General features: G+C 41.8%; 1 protein-coding gene across 1 annotated transcript; it reads left to right on the top strand.

The window, feature by feature from the left end:
- The first annotated feature begins 1,272 nt into the window (after positions 1 to 1,272).
- On the top strand, positions 1,273 to 14,125 carry LOC121570506 (ral guanine nucleotide dissociation stimulator-like 1). Its single transcript, XM_041881967.1, has 17 exons — positions 1,273 to 1,912; positions 6,045 to 6,334; positions 7,033 to 7,077; positions 7,169 to 7,338; positions 7,447 to 7,604; positions 7,711 to 7,956; positions 8,119 to 8,222; positions 8,592 to 8,676; positions 9,445 to 9,516; positions 10,057 to 10,143; positions 10,310 to 10,342; positions 10,708 to 10,829; positions 11,238 to 11,327; positions 11,555 to 11,681; positions 12,144 to 12,422; positions 12,875 to 12,989; positions 13,208 to 14,125. The coding sequence occupies exons 1-17, from the start codon at positions 1,889 to 1,891 to the stop codon at positions 13,345 to 13,347; spliced, it is 2,187 nt and encodes a 728-aa protein (XP_041737901.1). The 5' UTR covers positions 1,273 to 1,888; the 3' UTR covers positions 13,348 to 14,125.
- The last annotated feature ends 3,224 nt before the right edge of the window (positions 14,126 to 17,349 follow it).

The raw sequence follows: 17,349 nt of genomic DNA, 5'->3' as shown, positions 1-17,349 counted from the left end.
ATCTCTGTGCATTCAAATTGCAATTGTGTTCGTTGTCCGTAGCTTACGCCTGCCCATACCATATCCCCACCACCACCATGGGGCACTCAGCAAACCGCTCGCCCACACGACGCCATACACGTGGTCTGCGGTTGTGAGGCCGGTTGGACGTACTGCCAAATTCTCTAAAACGATGTTGGAGGAGGCTTATGGTAGAGAAATTAACATTAAATTATCTGGCATCAGCTCTGGTGGACATTCCTGCAGTCAGCATGCCAATTGTACCCTCCCTCAGAACTTGAGACATCTGTGGCATTGTGTTGTGTGACAAAACTGTACATTTTAGAGTGGCCTTTTATTGTCCCCAGCACAAAGTTCACCTGTGTAATGATCATGCTGTTTCATCAGCTTTTTGATATGCCACACCTGTCAGGTGGATGGATTATCTTGGTAAAAGAGAAATACTCACTAACAGGGATGTAAACAAATTTGTCCACAAAATTTGAGAGAAATAAGCTTTTTGTACGTATGGAAAATGTTTGGGATCTTTTATTTCAGCTCATGAAACATGGGACCAACACTTTACATGTTGCGTTTATATTTTGGTTCAGTATAAATCAAAAACAAGTTCAAGAAGATGCACCATAGACCATGCTTTATCAAATCAGCCAAATCAATGCTCTCTGTCTGTCCATCTGTCTTCCAGAGTGTCCACTCGCTGTGAAGAATGAATTGGGGGAAACCGACTCCAACAACAAGCACTATCCAATGGAGGAAGCAGACTCTGGGACAGTGTGTGTGTGTTCACAATGTGTGAGAGAGAAATACTTTTTTTTAGAGTTCTGCCCTTATTTGCAGTAGGGGATAGTGGGGTTGAGGTTATTTTTACATTCAGCATCATTCCATCAGGGGAAATATTGTATTATTTCTAACAATTATATCTACATATATTTCAAGATGATGTGTATCCCTGGAAATAATCAGAATTCATATAAACATTAGTTTTTAAAACATAGCTTATCCAAAAAAAGTGGTCTCTTGTCACAACTTACCCCGGGTATGGGGTAAATTGAGCTGCCAACAGGGTTAGTTAAGCCACCTACAAATATATGTGCTGAATGAAATACACTACCTTTTTAAAAAGAAAGAGACCATGTTTGTAAGCAGTTTTATTAACTCAATGATTTATTATTTTTTACATTGTTTGCAAACTGATATGTGACACGTATTAATGCCAAAATAACATGCAAAACAGAAAAAATAAAATACAAAAAAAGGCTAAACAGGTGGGCTCAAAATGACAAGTCGCCACTGCCTACAACAGATTTTACTTTCAGCATCCAGGTTTTTTCTTTATCATCACAAAAAACTCACTAGAAGATGAACTTGAAGAAGCAATGAGCTCGAGCTTCGATCAGCTGATTATCCCCCCATGTAGTTTTTTGTAGGCAATATGCAAATACACACAGAAGAGCAGACCAGAGAACACACCCGTTATCTCAAGACCGCCCTCAAATAAGTAGCCTATTCTTCCAATACCGCCCCACTGTATAAAAGGTAGGAGTTTCAGGCAAGAACGCCTAGCTTCGCTTTGAAGGATTTAGCGATAGTGGCATTAGGTGCGGAGCTAGTGTAGTTCATTGATCTGCCTGTTGATCAGCTATGGGAAGCTCTTGACAAATGATAGGGTGTTACTTTGTATGCGGCCGCAAAATGTGACGAATAGTACGCAGATTAAAAATACATTTTATATTTTGTTTAACACATGTAGTTTAAAGAAATATGTTTCTGTAAAACATTTATTCATATCACAATGCAGCGGTAAACTTCAACTCCTTCGAAGCTTCAACACTTAGTTTGAACAAGATGGAAGTTTTCACACCATAAACGTTCTGCTGTGACTGACGAGATGGGAAAATGGGAGATATCAATGGTAGGCTAATACTTTTGTGGGTGTACGGCATGCTTTTAATTTAGAAATGATAGTTATCTCATTAGTTTTACTGTATTTTCTGAACTATAATGTAATGTAGGCTATTTGAATCATAGGCTATGCATTGTTTGAATAGAAAGTAATATGCTGTTAATAGCCTAATTTCTCTTCACACACCTGTGTGTCATAAATCAGACAGTGCGTGCTGTCTTGTCAGAGCGTTATTATAGTCATTTGCAACTATAGCACAATAATGGACTAAAGGAGCCTAACGTTACTCCTTATAATTCAAGGACCTTGCATGTTCTGTTTAGAGGCGAATTGGTTATGGCAGACAAATATTCCATCTAAATGTGAATCGATTCTTAATTGCGGTATGATTCTAGAAACATAAAGCCCTCTACTTTCATGTCACATCAAAATCATTTGGCAAATGCAAAATATAGGCTACACTTACTGTACACGGTTTAAACCGCTTTTAACACAGTTGCAGCAGACAGTATTTTTCAGTGACAACACTTTGTGGCATCAGTCTTCTGTTTACACACTTGTGTCTGGAGAAGCATAGGTAGTGGACTCTTGTCTTCCGTCTGTTTTCTGTAAACAAGCGCTGTAACATGGAAAATTATTTATCGCTTATATTAAACAGATACCTGAGAAGACAACGGTCCTTATCAGAGGAGGCTGGTGGGAGGTGCAATAGGAGGACGGGCTCATTGTAAAGGCTGGAATGGAATTCATTGAATTGATCAAACATATGGAAACCACACGTTTGAATCTGTTCCCTTTATTACATTCCAGCCATTACAATGAGCCTGTCTTCCTATAGCTCTTCCCACCAACCTCCACTGGTCCTTATGTTTCCTGCATGTTAACATTTAGAGCAAGCGTCTGGGCTCTTAACAAAACTTCCCTGGCCAGAAGGTACTATCGTCAATAGGTAGTTGGCGTCTTTGAATGGGCTAATGTCCAGCTAATGAATAAGGCAGCAACACTGCAACATATTGCTATGCATGCATCTTGCATGGATGTAAAGTATATCCCTGCATTTACAGTGTATGCATATCTGTCAGTGAGACTATTATTTGCATCGTTGACCTGTGTCAAGGTCTATTTATTCATTAGATAAAACTGCCTGAATGGATAAACAAGTATTAGGCCTATACCTGGTTTCCAACAATACGGTGATATCATAATGCTAACAGATTAATAGACGCTAACTGCTTTAGCAACTATTGACGATAGTATTTTCTGGTCGGGGCAGTTTTGTTAAGATCCCCGACGCTCGTTCTAAACGTTAAAACGCATCGCTTGTGGTATGGTATTGGAAACACAAAAATCATATTTCATATCGGCGAGACTTAAATTACTACCGACCTTTTAGGGTTAGTGTTCCCACACGGCCATATCTCCACGTTACATCGCTTGTTTACGGAAGACATTGGCGGACACTTGTGCTAATTAACTATCTAGCGTGCTCTGAAAACCTGTGCGTTAGCATGACTGGGGAGGAAGTGTAGTTCGTCAACTGGAGGCACACACAGCTTGTGGATCTGTGCAAAGCTGGGTACATTAAGTTATCTTATTTGAAAAAGTATTTATCGCTGATATGAAAGATAAGGTGCATATCGGCATGAGTTTCGAAACCTGGTTTGAAAGCTGTGATTATTGATGTTTCTAAACATTAACACAGCATCGAAATTGTAGTTCACTTGAAGCCAACTGTGGGGATAATGTAACCGCTGAAAACCCTACGTATGGGGAAGAAGGGTTTTCGAGAGCTATCCTGACGCCATCATTTGTATCATTATGTTTAGTCTCAAATATTGGACAATTCTTGTCTGTTTTGAATTTAGTTTGGTGCACCTAAGACTAATATAAAGATGTTACAGTATTGTATCCTTGCCCATAGAATTAGGAACTCTGTGCCTTGGCCTCCATGTAGACCTACAGATAATGACATGCAGTATTCCATAAAGGACAATGGTGTGACATTGGTCCCTCACGACACCGATAGTAGTGTCTCTTTTTCTTGGCCTGGTCTTTTGTCAGGTGTATATAATTAGGTTGTGACGCACGTCTGCCTGCCTTGTACATCAGTAACCCTCTGTAATTTAGGAGTTGGGTAATGATTATCATGTGTTCTGCCCACCATAAACATCTGCACGTCTGTCTGTCAGATGGCATATGACTTAAAATGCTGTGATCTGCTTTGATCATACATGGATAATATCAGTGCCAATGTTAAAACCAGACTGTTTAGTTCAGACTGAGATGGGGAAAGCCTAAATTATATCAGAAAGTGGGTGGACCGATATGAGGGGCGTGTATTAGAACAGAGAGATTGATTGGGGGCTAGTGACAGAGACTTGCATGTGGGACTGGCATAAGGACTGAGTGGGTGGAGGGATAGATTTAATAGGTTACATATTTTAAAGGGGATTTATGCTGATTTATTTACGATTTCTTTGATCATGTCTTTTAAATTATTTGACCCAGGTGCCATCTCTTTGTACCACACGGCTCTTGTCCTCAATAGGCAAGCTGTGTACCTTTTCATGTTGTTCTGTACCAATCCTCTTTGGCATACATTAGTCAAGCTCTTTGTCCTGCTAAAAATGCCAACTATTGTATGAAATGTTGTAATGGGGTAAATCCATTTATATTCAATCACTTTTTGACAGCACGCCTTTTGATTTGAACGAAACCTTTCACACATATTTGCCCATTGTAGAAGTGCTCAGAAAGTGACTTTTTGGACCTGAATGCCAAAACATTCAAGAAATGAAGATGCTCAAAGTTGACCTATTTTGCATACCATGACATCCATGTCTTCATCACAAAAATATATATATATTTGTGATGAAGACATGGATGTCATGGTATACAAAATAGGTCAAATTTGAGCACCTTTATCTTTTGAATGTTTAAAAAAAATATATTAAATGTAAATTATCTAAAATATATAGATTATTTTGCATATGTTGTAGCTTAGACATTATCTGAGGTTGTGTCCGCCATCAGTTGAGACACAACATGCTCTTGAATACAGGGTGGGTGTGGATGATTAACTTAATTTAAGGTAAATAATGTCAATTTTATTCAAGAAATTATCAAATAGTTTGACAACCCTGTTCAACCATTTATCTTTTCCAGTGCTGAAGACATGGATGTTTCATGGTATGGTGGGGTATGCAAAATGGGTAAACTTTGAGCACCTCTATCTCTTGAATGTTTTGGCATTCAGGTCCAAAAAGTCACTTTCTGAGCAGGTCTTCCATGGGCAAACATGTATGGAAAGTTTTGTTTAAATCAAAAGTGATGCTGTCAAAAAGTGATTGAATTCATATGGATTTACCAAATGAACACATTGTTTCTCAGTAAGCATTGAAATCAGAGAAACTACCTGCCACTGAGTATCTCCATTTGTGTTCAGTGTTTTCTCTAATGTAAACAGTACAGTATTCTGAGAGGGATTTGAATGAAACCTTTAAAGCGAAAAAATCTCATCTCTATTTCATCTAAATCTAGCTTTGCTAAACCAACGTGTAAATATCATGAGAAGAATCTGTGATAGTGTGTGTAGATGCAAACATGATTTTGTCTTTTCACCAGTCAGCTGAATAACTGATAAACCCAAAGCGCTCCCTATATCACATAGACCTTCCAGGTGAGGTGTCTATATTTTGCTCACAAGGCAGGCATGCCTCTGTATAGGCTTACTGTAATGGACCATAATATCAATCTGGTCTCACAGCTGGTCATTATGGTCTGTAGGATCTGTCCTGTCAGTGGTCTACTGCCCCTAGACAGCAATTATACACATGAGCTGAAATGTCAGTGTTGCATGTGAGGTCCAGTTTGTTGACGTGTGAACCTCATAGCCTCATCATCACTGTGACTCAGGGGGGTTTAAGTGGTTTGCGGGTCACCTCCGCTTGTTTGTTAGTGGTCACCTATGGCTATTTTTACCTGCTAATGATTCACCTTTTGACCTCAGTGTTGTTTCCAAAAACAAAAATGAGGTGTCTAGTCCAGTATGCTTCAATACAAGAGTAATAGAGGATTGAAGGAATTGAAAGGAGCTCCATGTCTCCCCATCTCACCGTGTGAGTTCCTCCTTCCCACCCAGAATCCAGTGCAGGAGTGGGGTGAGGAGTTTGAGGAGGGGGTGTTGTATGGGATCACCCTGCGTCGGGAGCCCGTCCAGATACCAGCCAGCCCCACCGAGGCCCGGCCATGCGCTGCCTTCGTCCAGTACCGGACCTGCAAGGTGCGCAGGCTGAAGGCAGCCACCCTGAACCGGCTGGTGAGCCACCTCCTGGACCACTGCTGCCAGGAGCCCGACTACAGACGGATCTTCCTGTCCACCTACCAGACCTTCACCACTACCAGTGCACTCATAGAGCTGCTCTTCCAGAGGTGGGCCATATCATTAAGTTACAGTACTCATAACTGCTGTTACATTTTACCTGACCATTGTCTCAGACCATAATGCAGAAGCTATTTCACTGTTAAAATTAGACAGTATGAAATTATGTGAGCAGGTTGTTTGACCTCTATAGTTTGAAAACACCTTGACATTCTAGTTTTACTACTTATTAAAACCCATCTTCTATCAAGTTAATGTTTGGTGAAATGGCCTAAAAATGTCTATCTCCCTCTCTCTTCTTTTGCCTTCTCGTTTTCACCCAACTCTTTTGACACATTCCGAGTAATCACAGTAACAAATAAGATTCGCCAAATTTGATTCAGAATGTTATGTTGGACACAGATGAGCGGGTACATCGAGAGTGGCCGTTTTTGAACAACACCTCTCGCTGTGCATGCAAAGTCAGGTCGTTTCGTCAGACTGTTTTCTTTCTTTCTTATTTCCCTGACAAAATGATTATCTCAGCATCTTTGATTTAATGATAAGCACCCAGCAGGTAGTTAGCCATTACAGGTTTTACAACAACAACAATTATTCACCGAGTTTGGAGTGAGGTCAGTGTCAGGATAACAACAGAGCATAGAGATAGACCAAAGAAAAACAGTCTGAAGAAGAATGTGACCAACAGGACAGTAGTCCAATCCCAGTTTAGATGACTCTGACACTGTCTTCCTAATTGCTCTCACAGGGACAAAGTAGCTTTAGATGTGGACAACAGTGAATGTCACAGGAGGTGAGCTGGCTGCTTTTAACTGGATCACATTTATTTCCGTGAATCTGGAATAGGGAAGACATTGTTTCATCACATGTTGTTGTCTCCTCAGGCGTCTGTTGCCCCTGATCCAGACTTGGTTGGAGGAGTACAGTGAGGACTTCCGGGATCCTCCTCAGCACCCCTCCCTAAGGCTGCTGTTGGACCACCTTCACTGCCTGTCCTCCTTCTGTTCACTGGCCCAGCGCTCTGAAACTCTGCTTAATAAGTTCCAGAGAGAAGGTACAGGATTATCTCAATTCACTTGTTTTTCCTAACCTTTTCTGTGAATTGCCTTTGATTATTATACCATTGTTGATCCCCTTCTGTCATTCCTCTCTCCTTTAATAGAAATGGATACTGGTGGCCATTCTTCCCAGGCTGAGGTGAATCAGGAAGACGAGGGCTCAGGGGAGGAAGGCCCAGAATGGGACAGCCCACTGGATCAGGGTGACATCATGGACTTCTCAGTCACAGGCATCGCAGAACAGCTCACCCGACTGGACGCTGTAAGTGTCAATCATGGCAGATAACTTCTGGCTCTTAATATGCGTCCTCAGGAGTGGATCACTAACAATCTTCTTCCATTTTACCTTCCTTATCTGTGTGTCTCAGGGGCTGTTTGGGAAGGTGGTTCCCTACCAGTGTCTGGGCTGTGTGTGGTCCCAGAGAGACAAGAAGGAGAACCTTTCTGCCACCGTCAGTGCCACCATCGCCCAGTTTAACGCAGTCACCAACCGGGTCATCACCTCCCTGCTCTGCCGGTCCACCTCCCCCACCTCCAGCCCCACTTCCGTCCGCAGGGCCTCCAGCCCAGCTCAGAGGGCCTGCGTCATTGAGAAGTGGATCAGAGTAGGACAGGTCAGACACATCTAGTAACGTGGACCATTGAGGGATACATTTTCAAATCCAAGTGCAGCCTTACACATCGAAACGTCAACCTGTATCCTGGTTCTCAGCGCATTCAGTTGTAAGTAGTAAGTCCCTAGTCAGTCTCTAACTTATGACTGTTTTCTGAAACAGGAGTGTCGGCAGCTGAAGAATTTCACATCTTTGAGGGCCATCCTGTCTGCCCTTCAGTCCAATGCTGTCTACAGGCTGAGGAAGACTTGGGCTGCTGTGTGTAGGTACGGACTGTACGGTCACACTGGAAGGGTTAGCTGAGTCATGAAGCTAGAGGGCCAATAACGTTGACTGAATATGGCAAAAAAATGAACAATAGTGTCCTTATCCTCTCTGCGAATTTAAGGCTCAGTAAAGAAATGATTTACTCCTAATTGACCTACATTATTAAACCAACCTTAGTTTGTACTTCATGACATAACTATGCAATAAAAAACATGTATTGTGTCAATGTCAAGAATAGTTTAACAATAATTTTAGGTCAACATGCCATGCCTTACCAACTCTAAATCCCTTTATTGATTCAACGTTGCTAGTGGTGTCTTGTCTGAGTGTTATTTTTGGATTGATTCAATTGGTTTGTTGTTCTTCAGGGACAGCGTGGCCATCTTTGATAACCTCTGTGAAACCTTCCCAGATGAGAACTGTGTGTTGAGCAACAGAGAGATCCTTGTGGAGGTAAGAATCCAATACATTTAAGGAAAATTATTTAACTGAATGTTTTACTTGAGTCTCCGTATGCTTTCTTTCTACAAACATAATGCAGACGATATGACACTGTTGAAATAATGACAATATGGAGTGTTTATTGTTTTAAGAGATGTCGATCTCTACTTACATCTTCAAGCACCTTGATATTCTACTTTTACGACTTATTAAAACCCATCTTCTTTCTGTCAAGTTAATGTTTAGTGAAATTGCCTAACGGTGTGTTAATAGCAAGCCATTGTCCCAAAGCAAAAGAGAGGGTGTTCTGTTTTTCTGTCAGCTCTGGGTGTTTGTGTCAATCTTCATTAGGTCTGGGTACAGTGAGAGGGCTCTAAAGTAATATTCTACATATTGCTCCGAATGTAACAACAAGCTGATATTTGCATCTCTGTCAACAAACACTACACTAATGACCTTTATTTCATTTTACTGTGTGGGTCCACCCCTTTTGTTCCTTAGCACAAAACTGCTTTTGTTCACATCTTGACATTTCCAACTGGTCATGTTTGCATGGATTTTAAAAGCTCAATATATTGTTTACATATTGAGATATGTTTATCTATTCTAAGAACAACCAATGTGGTGTTGACCACATAAGCTGGTAAAGGCAGTTCTGACCTAGACCAGATTTGACTGACTCTTTGCATATGCTGTAGGTCATTGCAGATGGGTAGACAGGTTGACAATGGAAGGCCATAAATGCAGACTGAATTTAGCTTATATTTGACCCCTGTTCAGGATGGAAGCCAACCAGCCATGGATAACATTTCTCCCAAGATATCCAAGAATTGTCCTATTGCCAGACAGATGGTAAGCAATACTTCAGAGAGAGATTGAGTAAGAGCATTGCAGACATGATATGTAGACATTTTATATATATATATATATATATATAGTGGGGGTCATTGAGTTTAGCTTTCACTTCTTTCCATGCAACATTAAATGGACAGAAATGATAGCAGAATTAGGTGTATCTGAAAGTAAAACAAACAGGTTTATTATAAGCTGTTACCATGGGGGGATAGAAAGGGAAGGAAGGATCCTAGTATTGTCTACTCAGTATTTTGCGGTGGCAGTTTCTGCTTCTTGAGAAGTCACATGTAGCCCCCTTTCCACATCAGCTCTTAACCCACAAGAGGTTACATTGATTCCCCTAGAGGAAAAACATATTCAAAGACCGAGAGTCGTGTGGCAAGTTTCAAATGGCCACAGATTACTAAGCTATGAAAGTACAGTAATAATGGACCAAGACCTTTTCTAGCTTCATATACACATTCTCTAAAGCTGTGTTACTAGAATCCTCTGACATTCTCTCTTCTGTCTCCTGTTTCTGTACTGCTGTCTCCTCAGAGCACCTCCAGTGGGGTGGTTCCTTACCTGGGAACGTACCTGACTATCTTCACCATGCTGGACACTGCTCTACCAGATACTGTGGAGGTAAGCAAACAGCCATTGACACAGACTGCTATGTTATGGCAGCTACTTTAGGTTAATTCTATATTTACCTTAGCTGATTGCTATCTTAATGTTTAATATTGATAACAAATCTTACATATTGTCAAGTTTTTACATGTATTGTAGCATGTTGTGCTCTTTTTGACAGGGGGACCTCATAAACTTTGAAAAGAGGAGGAGGGTAAGTTGTTTTTGTCTTCGATCTCTAAGCCTGTAGGGAATGGGATTTTACGTAAAGAAAGCAAAAGATACAGTACAAGCGTGTCCAATAAATATTTCACCGATGTTATAGGACATGAAATGCATTGTATTGCTGGTACACTCACCACCACATTTTAGGGGCACTTTGACATGCCGAGGGGAAAAGTGCACACCTTTGTGCTTAGGGATGTTGGCTTACTACTCTAAATGACTCTGCCTCTCAGATAGTCTTTATTGGAGCCCCATGACTGTTAAACGTGTTGTCAGGTGTTGCTAGTTTATAACAAGTTACATAACAACCACACAGCTGACATGGGTTCATGATCTCCCTCTCTCTCTCTGCAGGAGTTTGAGATTCTCTCTCAGATCCGGCAGCTCCAAGCCTCCTGCTCTCAATACAACCTGCCCCATCACACCAGGATCACCGCCTGGTTACAGGGCCAGAAGCTGCTCACTGACCAGGAGAGGTGAGAACCTGTCCCCAACTGGTTTTATGGTAGAGCAATGAGGAGTTAAAGAGCTGGTGAGCTTTGTAAGGATTGATGGGACCTAATCATGTCTTAAAATGATGCCAGTAAACCCTTGTCCATGGAGATTTATAGAACCTGAATTGTCTCTTTCTAATATGCTGTATACACAAATGTACTACTCAAATGACATGTAAAACACAAATCCCATAATCCCTACCCTGGTTTTGCCTGTTAAGGAAATTAATAGAAAACCCATCTAGAGCTGGGGTTGACACAGGGCCGCAGTGTGTGCAGGCTTTTGAATCAGATGTGTTAGTGCAGGGCTGGAACAAAAGGCTGTATACATTTAGACAAGTCCACCCTGACTTCGGGGCTCATAAGTGTTTTCTATGTGTTCTGCCACAGCTATGAACTGTCCAGAAACCTGGAACCTCCAGGAGACCTCTGCTCCGCCAGTGCCTGGAGCCACCGTTCCCTCAGCAAGAAACTCTCCTCGTGCGTACTGAACACTTCTCTTAATAGCAGTTGCCATCTAGTTAATTTTTCTCAAGACAATAGTATTCACCCCATCTCTAATATATACAAATATTGTAACATTGTTGTGAATAAACAAGAACTATAAATGAACAATGACAAAATTCAGTATTCAAGGTTTTACTAGTGTACGTTGACCACATTTGTTCATTTTGTACAAAGTTCTAACTATGTTTGTGTATTTGCAGACTCCTGAAAGTGAGTGAGGGACCCAGCAGCAAAAGCCATGCAGACCAGATCAGTGTGTCGTCTTCAGGGTCCAGTGGCTCTGAGATGGAGGACCTCTCCACCCCTCCCTCCACACTCAGACTGCAGGTACAGGGCTCTCCTTTCCCTTTTAGACATACCTCTGACTCGGTCTCTCGCTCTGTCAGTCATTGCTCACCCTGGTTAAAGCCGTTTCAAATGTTTTAATAGAACACACTGTACTACAAAACATCCTCTAGTTACACTTTACTAATACCAGTAGTTACACAATGAAGCAATTCAAAAGTATTTCATTATGTAGCTTTGTATACAATCTCCCATTCATAACAGTGATCCCCATTGACAGCCCATAGAAACTGATGTCCTTGAGAACTGGAATGTCAATTGACCAGATCCTTGAAGCCAAGCAGGAGTGGTGTTTGCTTAGCACATGCCTCTGGTGAAGCATGGCTCAATACTTCAGTTGTCCACAAATGTGCTGAGGTCAATATCTCAGACAGACAAACTGAAAGACTAATTCATTATTCCCAATGGCACTCATGGATGTTTTGTCTCTCTCCCTTGTCCCAGTCTTTGTCCAGCTCCTGTCAAAATGTGGCAGATGCCTTAACCTCCTCCCCGGATGGCTCCACTCCCTCCAGTTGTCCCTCCAATTGTTCCTCCAGTTCTCAGCCTGACCTCTCTGCCCCTGCTCCTGTGGCTGCCCACCCTAAACCCATGCTGGCCTCTCATCACAAGCGCTCTGTGTCCATGACCTCCCTCCCGCTCTACAACAGACAGGTGGCTGACTCCTGTATAGTGAGGGTCAGTGTGGAGGCTGGCAACGGCAACATGTACAAGAGCATCCTGGTGAGCTTGGATTGGGATCTGGGGGTAGGGATTATCTTTGGGTTCAAGGCTGTTACGGAAATGTTTTAAAAGGGATAATTTGTATAGTACTCTAGCTTTGTACATTATATTTGGTTATGATCAAAACGAAGATAAGAACTGCAGTGCAGGTTACATTTGTCATTTAGCAGATGCTCTTATCCAGAGCGACTTACAGTTATTGCATTCATGTTAAGATGGCTAGGTGAGACAACCACATATCACGGTCTTAGTAAGAACATTTTGTCCTCAATAAAGATGTTATCAGCAAAGTCAGTGCTAGTAGGAAAAGAGAGATGGGCGGGGCGGGATAAGACTGACGTCTTATTTAAGATACTCTGGTTGGTTGAAGGGAGGTTTTGCAGCCAAACCCTTCACGTCCTCATTATTTTACAGCATGTTAACTGCTTTTTTGACTTGTGTGTCCTTCTCAGCTGACTAGTCAGGAAAAAACTGCCCAGGTGATCCAGAGGGCCCTGGAAAAACACAACCTGGAGCACATGACCTGCCAAGACTTCACCCTCACACAGGTGATCTCCCGGGAAAGAGGTAGTACACAATCAATGCTCTTACACAGTACATATGCCCACTCAAAAAAAGAGGCCACATAGTTTGGCATTAACTGTACTGAACTACAGTAGAAATATTACTGAAGATAGAACACTGACGATAGTGTTGTCCTTGAATGATTGACGAGGACTTTAATAGTGTACTCGTATGTAATATTCTCCTTTCTCATACCAACCCCCACGTCTTCTGTTTTTCAGAGTTACTCATTCCGGACAAAGCTAACGTCTTCTACGCAATGTCCACGTCGGCGAACTTTGACTTTGTTCTGCGCCAGTGTCCAAAGGGTCAAAAGAAACCACTGTGCGCTACTTCCAGCCTTGGATGTTATTCAAAGTAGACGCCATTCTATGGCAATGATGAGTTACTGCAACTCGAGCAAACCAAGGGGTGCCATGAGAGCAACAGGTGGAAGATAGCACTGTATGATGGCACTTTATGAAGAATACACATGTTGTGTAAATAGGGTCTGAAGACAACAGCTTTGGGGCTACATTTTGAAACCCATTAAACAGAATGACCTTTAATTTATTGGTGGAGCGAACTCTACATGAATTGAACCATTGAACACTCAACATTTGTTTTAATGGGAGAGATGACTGACATTTCCCAAAAGGGAGCGACAACCTGTGAGCCTTAAAAGGGAACGAGGTCAGATGGTCGGTGAAGGGCATGTGTAATGGACAGGCCTCGGACAGCAGCTTTCCCAACAGGAGACAGCCTGCCCCTGCCACCTGAGAAGTGGATGGGAATGTTCTCACCGGGATCACTATGTTCCCCAGGGTATCAGCCCGCCGTCATGGCGATACTGATTGGGGCCGTTCGTGCGAAAGGAGTGGCTGCCCTGACTGGCTGGATGGCATTCCACATTCAGCTGCTGTAGAGGGGACACTGACAAACCTTTAAGGACACAGACTGTCACAGTTATAATGATGGTGATAATAATGTGTGCGTTGTAAATTAATTGCATTTTAGTGTTAATACTTTGAGATTTATTGTTTTCTATTTATGTCTCTATAATGCTCTTGATGATTAGGTGGGCCTCAATATTTTTAGACATTTTAGTCATTTAGCAGACGCTCTTATCCAGAGCGACTTACAGTTAGCGAGTGCATACATTTTCATACTGGCCCCCCGTGGGAAACGAACCCACAACCTTGGCGTTGCAAGCGCCATGCTCTACCAACTGAGCTACACGGGGCCTGTGTTGCCTAGCTACCCAAACTCCTTGCTCTGGCCAAACGCCACGCCCACGGACATTAGTTTCTTCTCCGCAATGAGTCTGGATCTGAGTACCTCCCCAATGATTGGTCCAAGAAACCGATGGGTTGGGCCAGAGCCAGAGCACACGTAGGTAAAGCGGCATTTAGAAAATTCGTCATTGGCTTTGATACGCTAATGGGTTAGAGATGATCCAACCGCTGAGGGGTGTTTTGTACAACACCCCTCATTTTGACGTCGCCACAAACGACTTCAATGATGGCAGTCTCAGACTGAATTATGTAGCGAACGATAGAGCAGCGAAATAATTCAGTTTGGGTCGTCAGGCAAGGCTGTGTGCACTTCTCAATTGAATATACAAATATACTGAACAAAAATATAAGTGCAACATGCAACAATTTCAATGAGTTTACTGAGTTACAGTTCAAATAAGGAAATTGGTCAAATGAAATAAATAAATTAGCCCTAATCTATGGAGTTCACATGACTGGGCAGGGGCGCAGCCATCGGTGGGCATGGGTAGGCATAGTTCTTCCCCACAAAAGGGTTTTATTACAGACATAAATACTCCTCAGTTTCATCAGCTGTCCGGGTGGCTGGTATCAGACGATCCCACAGATGAAGAAGCCGGATGTGGAGGTCCTGGGCTGGCGTGGTTACACGTGGTCTGCGGTTGTGAGGCCGGTTGGACGTACTGCCAAATTCTCTAAAACAACGTTGGAGACGGCTTATGGTAGAGAAATCAGTTCTCTGGCAACAGCTCTGGTGGACATTCCTGCAGTCAGCATGCCAATTGCCCGTTCCCTCAAAACATCTGTGGCATTGGGTTGTGACTAAGCTGCGCATTTTAGAGTGGCCTTTTATTGTCCGCAGCACAAGGTGCACCTGTGTAATGATCAAGCTGTTTAATGATCTTCTTGATATGCCAAACCTGTCAGGTGGATGGATTATCTTGGCAAAGGAAAAAATGCTCACTAACAGGGATGTAAACAAATTTGTGCACAAGATTTGAGTGAAATAAGCTTTTTGTGCGTATGGAACATTTCTGTGATCTTTTATTTTACATGTTGTGTTTATATTTGTGTTCAGTATACATTCTAAACCATGACAGGTTTCTTGACAGTTTAAAACTTGCAAATGAATAGGTATTTCCAAAATATTTATTTAAAAAATCAGTGTATGACACTACAGTAGCTTAATTTAGATGTTTATGGGGACTATCATGCAAAAAAGTGTGATATATTTAACATTTCCGCTATGATTGAACCAAATTGGTTATGCAACATTCTGAAAAAAGGTGAAAAGAAATCCAAACACTTCAGACAGCATAAGCCCTTGTATAAGTTAAGTGCTATAAATAACTTGAGGCGCTTTCATCTGCCAGAGCATTGATGTACCCCTTTCATCCAGGGCTTGCAGATATGTAATTTGAACCCAGAACCCAGGTTGAAATCTACTGTATATTACAAATCTGCCTGAAACTGAATTCTCAGAGGTTACTTAGTTGTCTCTTTGAGATGAATAGTGTTAAAGGTAATTGTAGCACAGTTCCCGCTCAGCCCAGTCAAAACTGTTCGCTGCTCTGGCACCCCAATGGTGGAACAAGCTCCCTCACGACGCCAGGACAGCGGAGTCACTGACCACCTTCCGGAGACACTTGAAACCCTACCTCTTTAAGGAATACCTGGGATAGTATAAAAGTAATCCTTCTACCCCCCACCCCACCCCCACAAAATATATGTAACAAAAATAATAATAATAATTAAAATAAAAAATAAAATAAAAAATAATAATTGTAAAGTGGTTGTCCCACTGGCTATCATAAGGTGAATGCACCAATTTGTAAGTCACTCTGGATAAGAGCGTCTGCTAAATGACGTAAATGTAAATGTAAACTAAAGAGGAAGTGTTAAATATATGGTTTATACAATGCTATGTGAAAATCTTGCAAACATGAAAAAACTGAGTGATTCAAGCAACAGGACATCAGAAATCCCTGCACTTTTACTGAGCTGTCCAATTTAATTGTCTCTGTGCTCCAAATAAACAGTTTCTCAAAACCTTTTTTCTGATTATGTACAAAATCACATCAAGCTTTGTTTGTCTAAATTTCTTATACTGTATTTCACTTTATGATTCTAGGATTATTGGTTGCCATCTCTCTGAAATATGTGTAGGCTACAGCACGCCATTCTGGAAGATTGTCACTTATATTCATGATGTAATTCAGGGTTCCCCAACCGGTGGCCCGTGGCCCGCTCGTGATTTTATTTGGCCCCCACAAGTTTTCTGAACAAAAAAAAGAGTTGTAGTTGTTGGACATAAAAGACTGTAACAACAGCATCAAATCAGCTCCAAGTGATTTTAATTTTGGAAATCTGTTCCAAAGTATTCCCACGCATAATAGAGCGATATACACTGATTGTACAAAACATTAGGATGCTCTTTCCATGACATAGACTGACCAGGTGAATCCAGGTGAAAGCTATGATCCCTTATTGATGTCACTTGTTAATGTAGATGAAGGGGATGAGATAGGTTAAAGAAGGATTTTTGAGACAATTGAGACATGGAATGGGCAATACAAAATATTTAAGTGCCTTTGAACGGAGTATGGTAGTAGGTGCCAGGCGCACTGGTTTGAGTGTGTCAAGAATCAAATCAAATCAAATTTTATTGGTCACATGCGCCGAATACAACAGGTGCAGACATTACAGTGAAATGCTTACTTACAGCCCTTAACCAACAGTGCATTTATTTTAAACAAAAAAAGTAAAAATAAAACAACAACAAAAAAAGTGTTGAGAAAAAAAGAGCAGAAGTAAAATAAAGTGACAGTAGGGAGGCTATATATACAGGGGGGTACCGTTGCAGAGTCAATGTGCGGGGGCACCGGCTAGTTGAGGTAGTTGAGGTAATATGTACATGTGGGTAGAGTTAAAGTGACTATGCATAAATACTTAACAGAGTAGCAGCAGCGTAAAAAGGATGGGGTGGGGGGCAGTGCAAATAGTCCGGGTAGCCATGATTAGCTGTTCAGGAGTCTTATGGCTTGGGGGTAGAAGCTGTTGAGAAGTCTTTTGGACCTAGACTTGGCACTCCGGTACCGCTTGCCGTGCGG

This window comes from Coregonus clupeaformis, chromosome 7 (assembly GCF_020615455.1).
Source record: "Coregonus clupeaformis isolate EN_2021a chromosome 7, ASM2061545v1, whole genome shotgun sequence".
Classification (NCBI taxonomy): domain Eukaryota; kingdom Metazoa; phylum Chordata; class Actinopteri; order Salmoniformes; family Salmonidae; genus Coregonus; species Coregonus clupeaformis.
The sequence above is the reverse complement of the archived record's forward strand: the minus strand, read 5'-3'. Positions and strand labels throughout refer to the sequence as shown.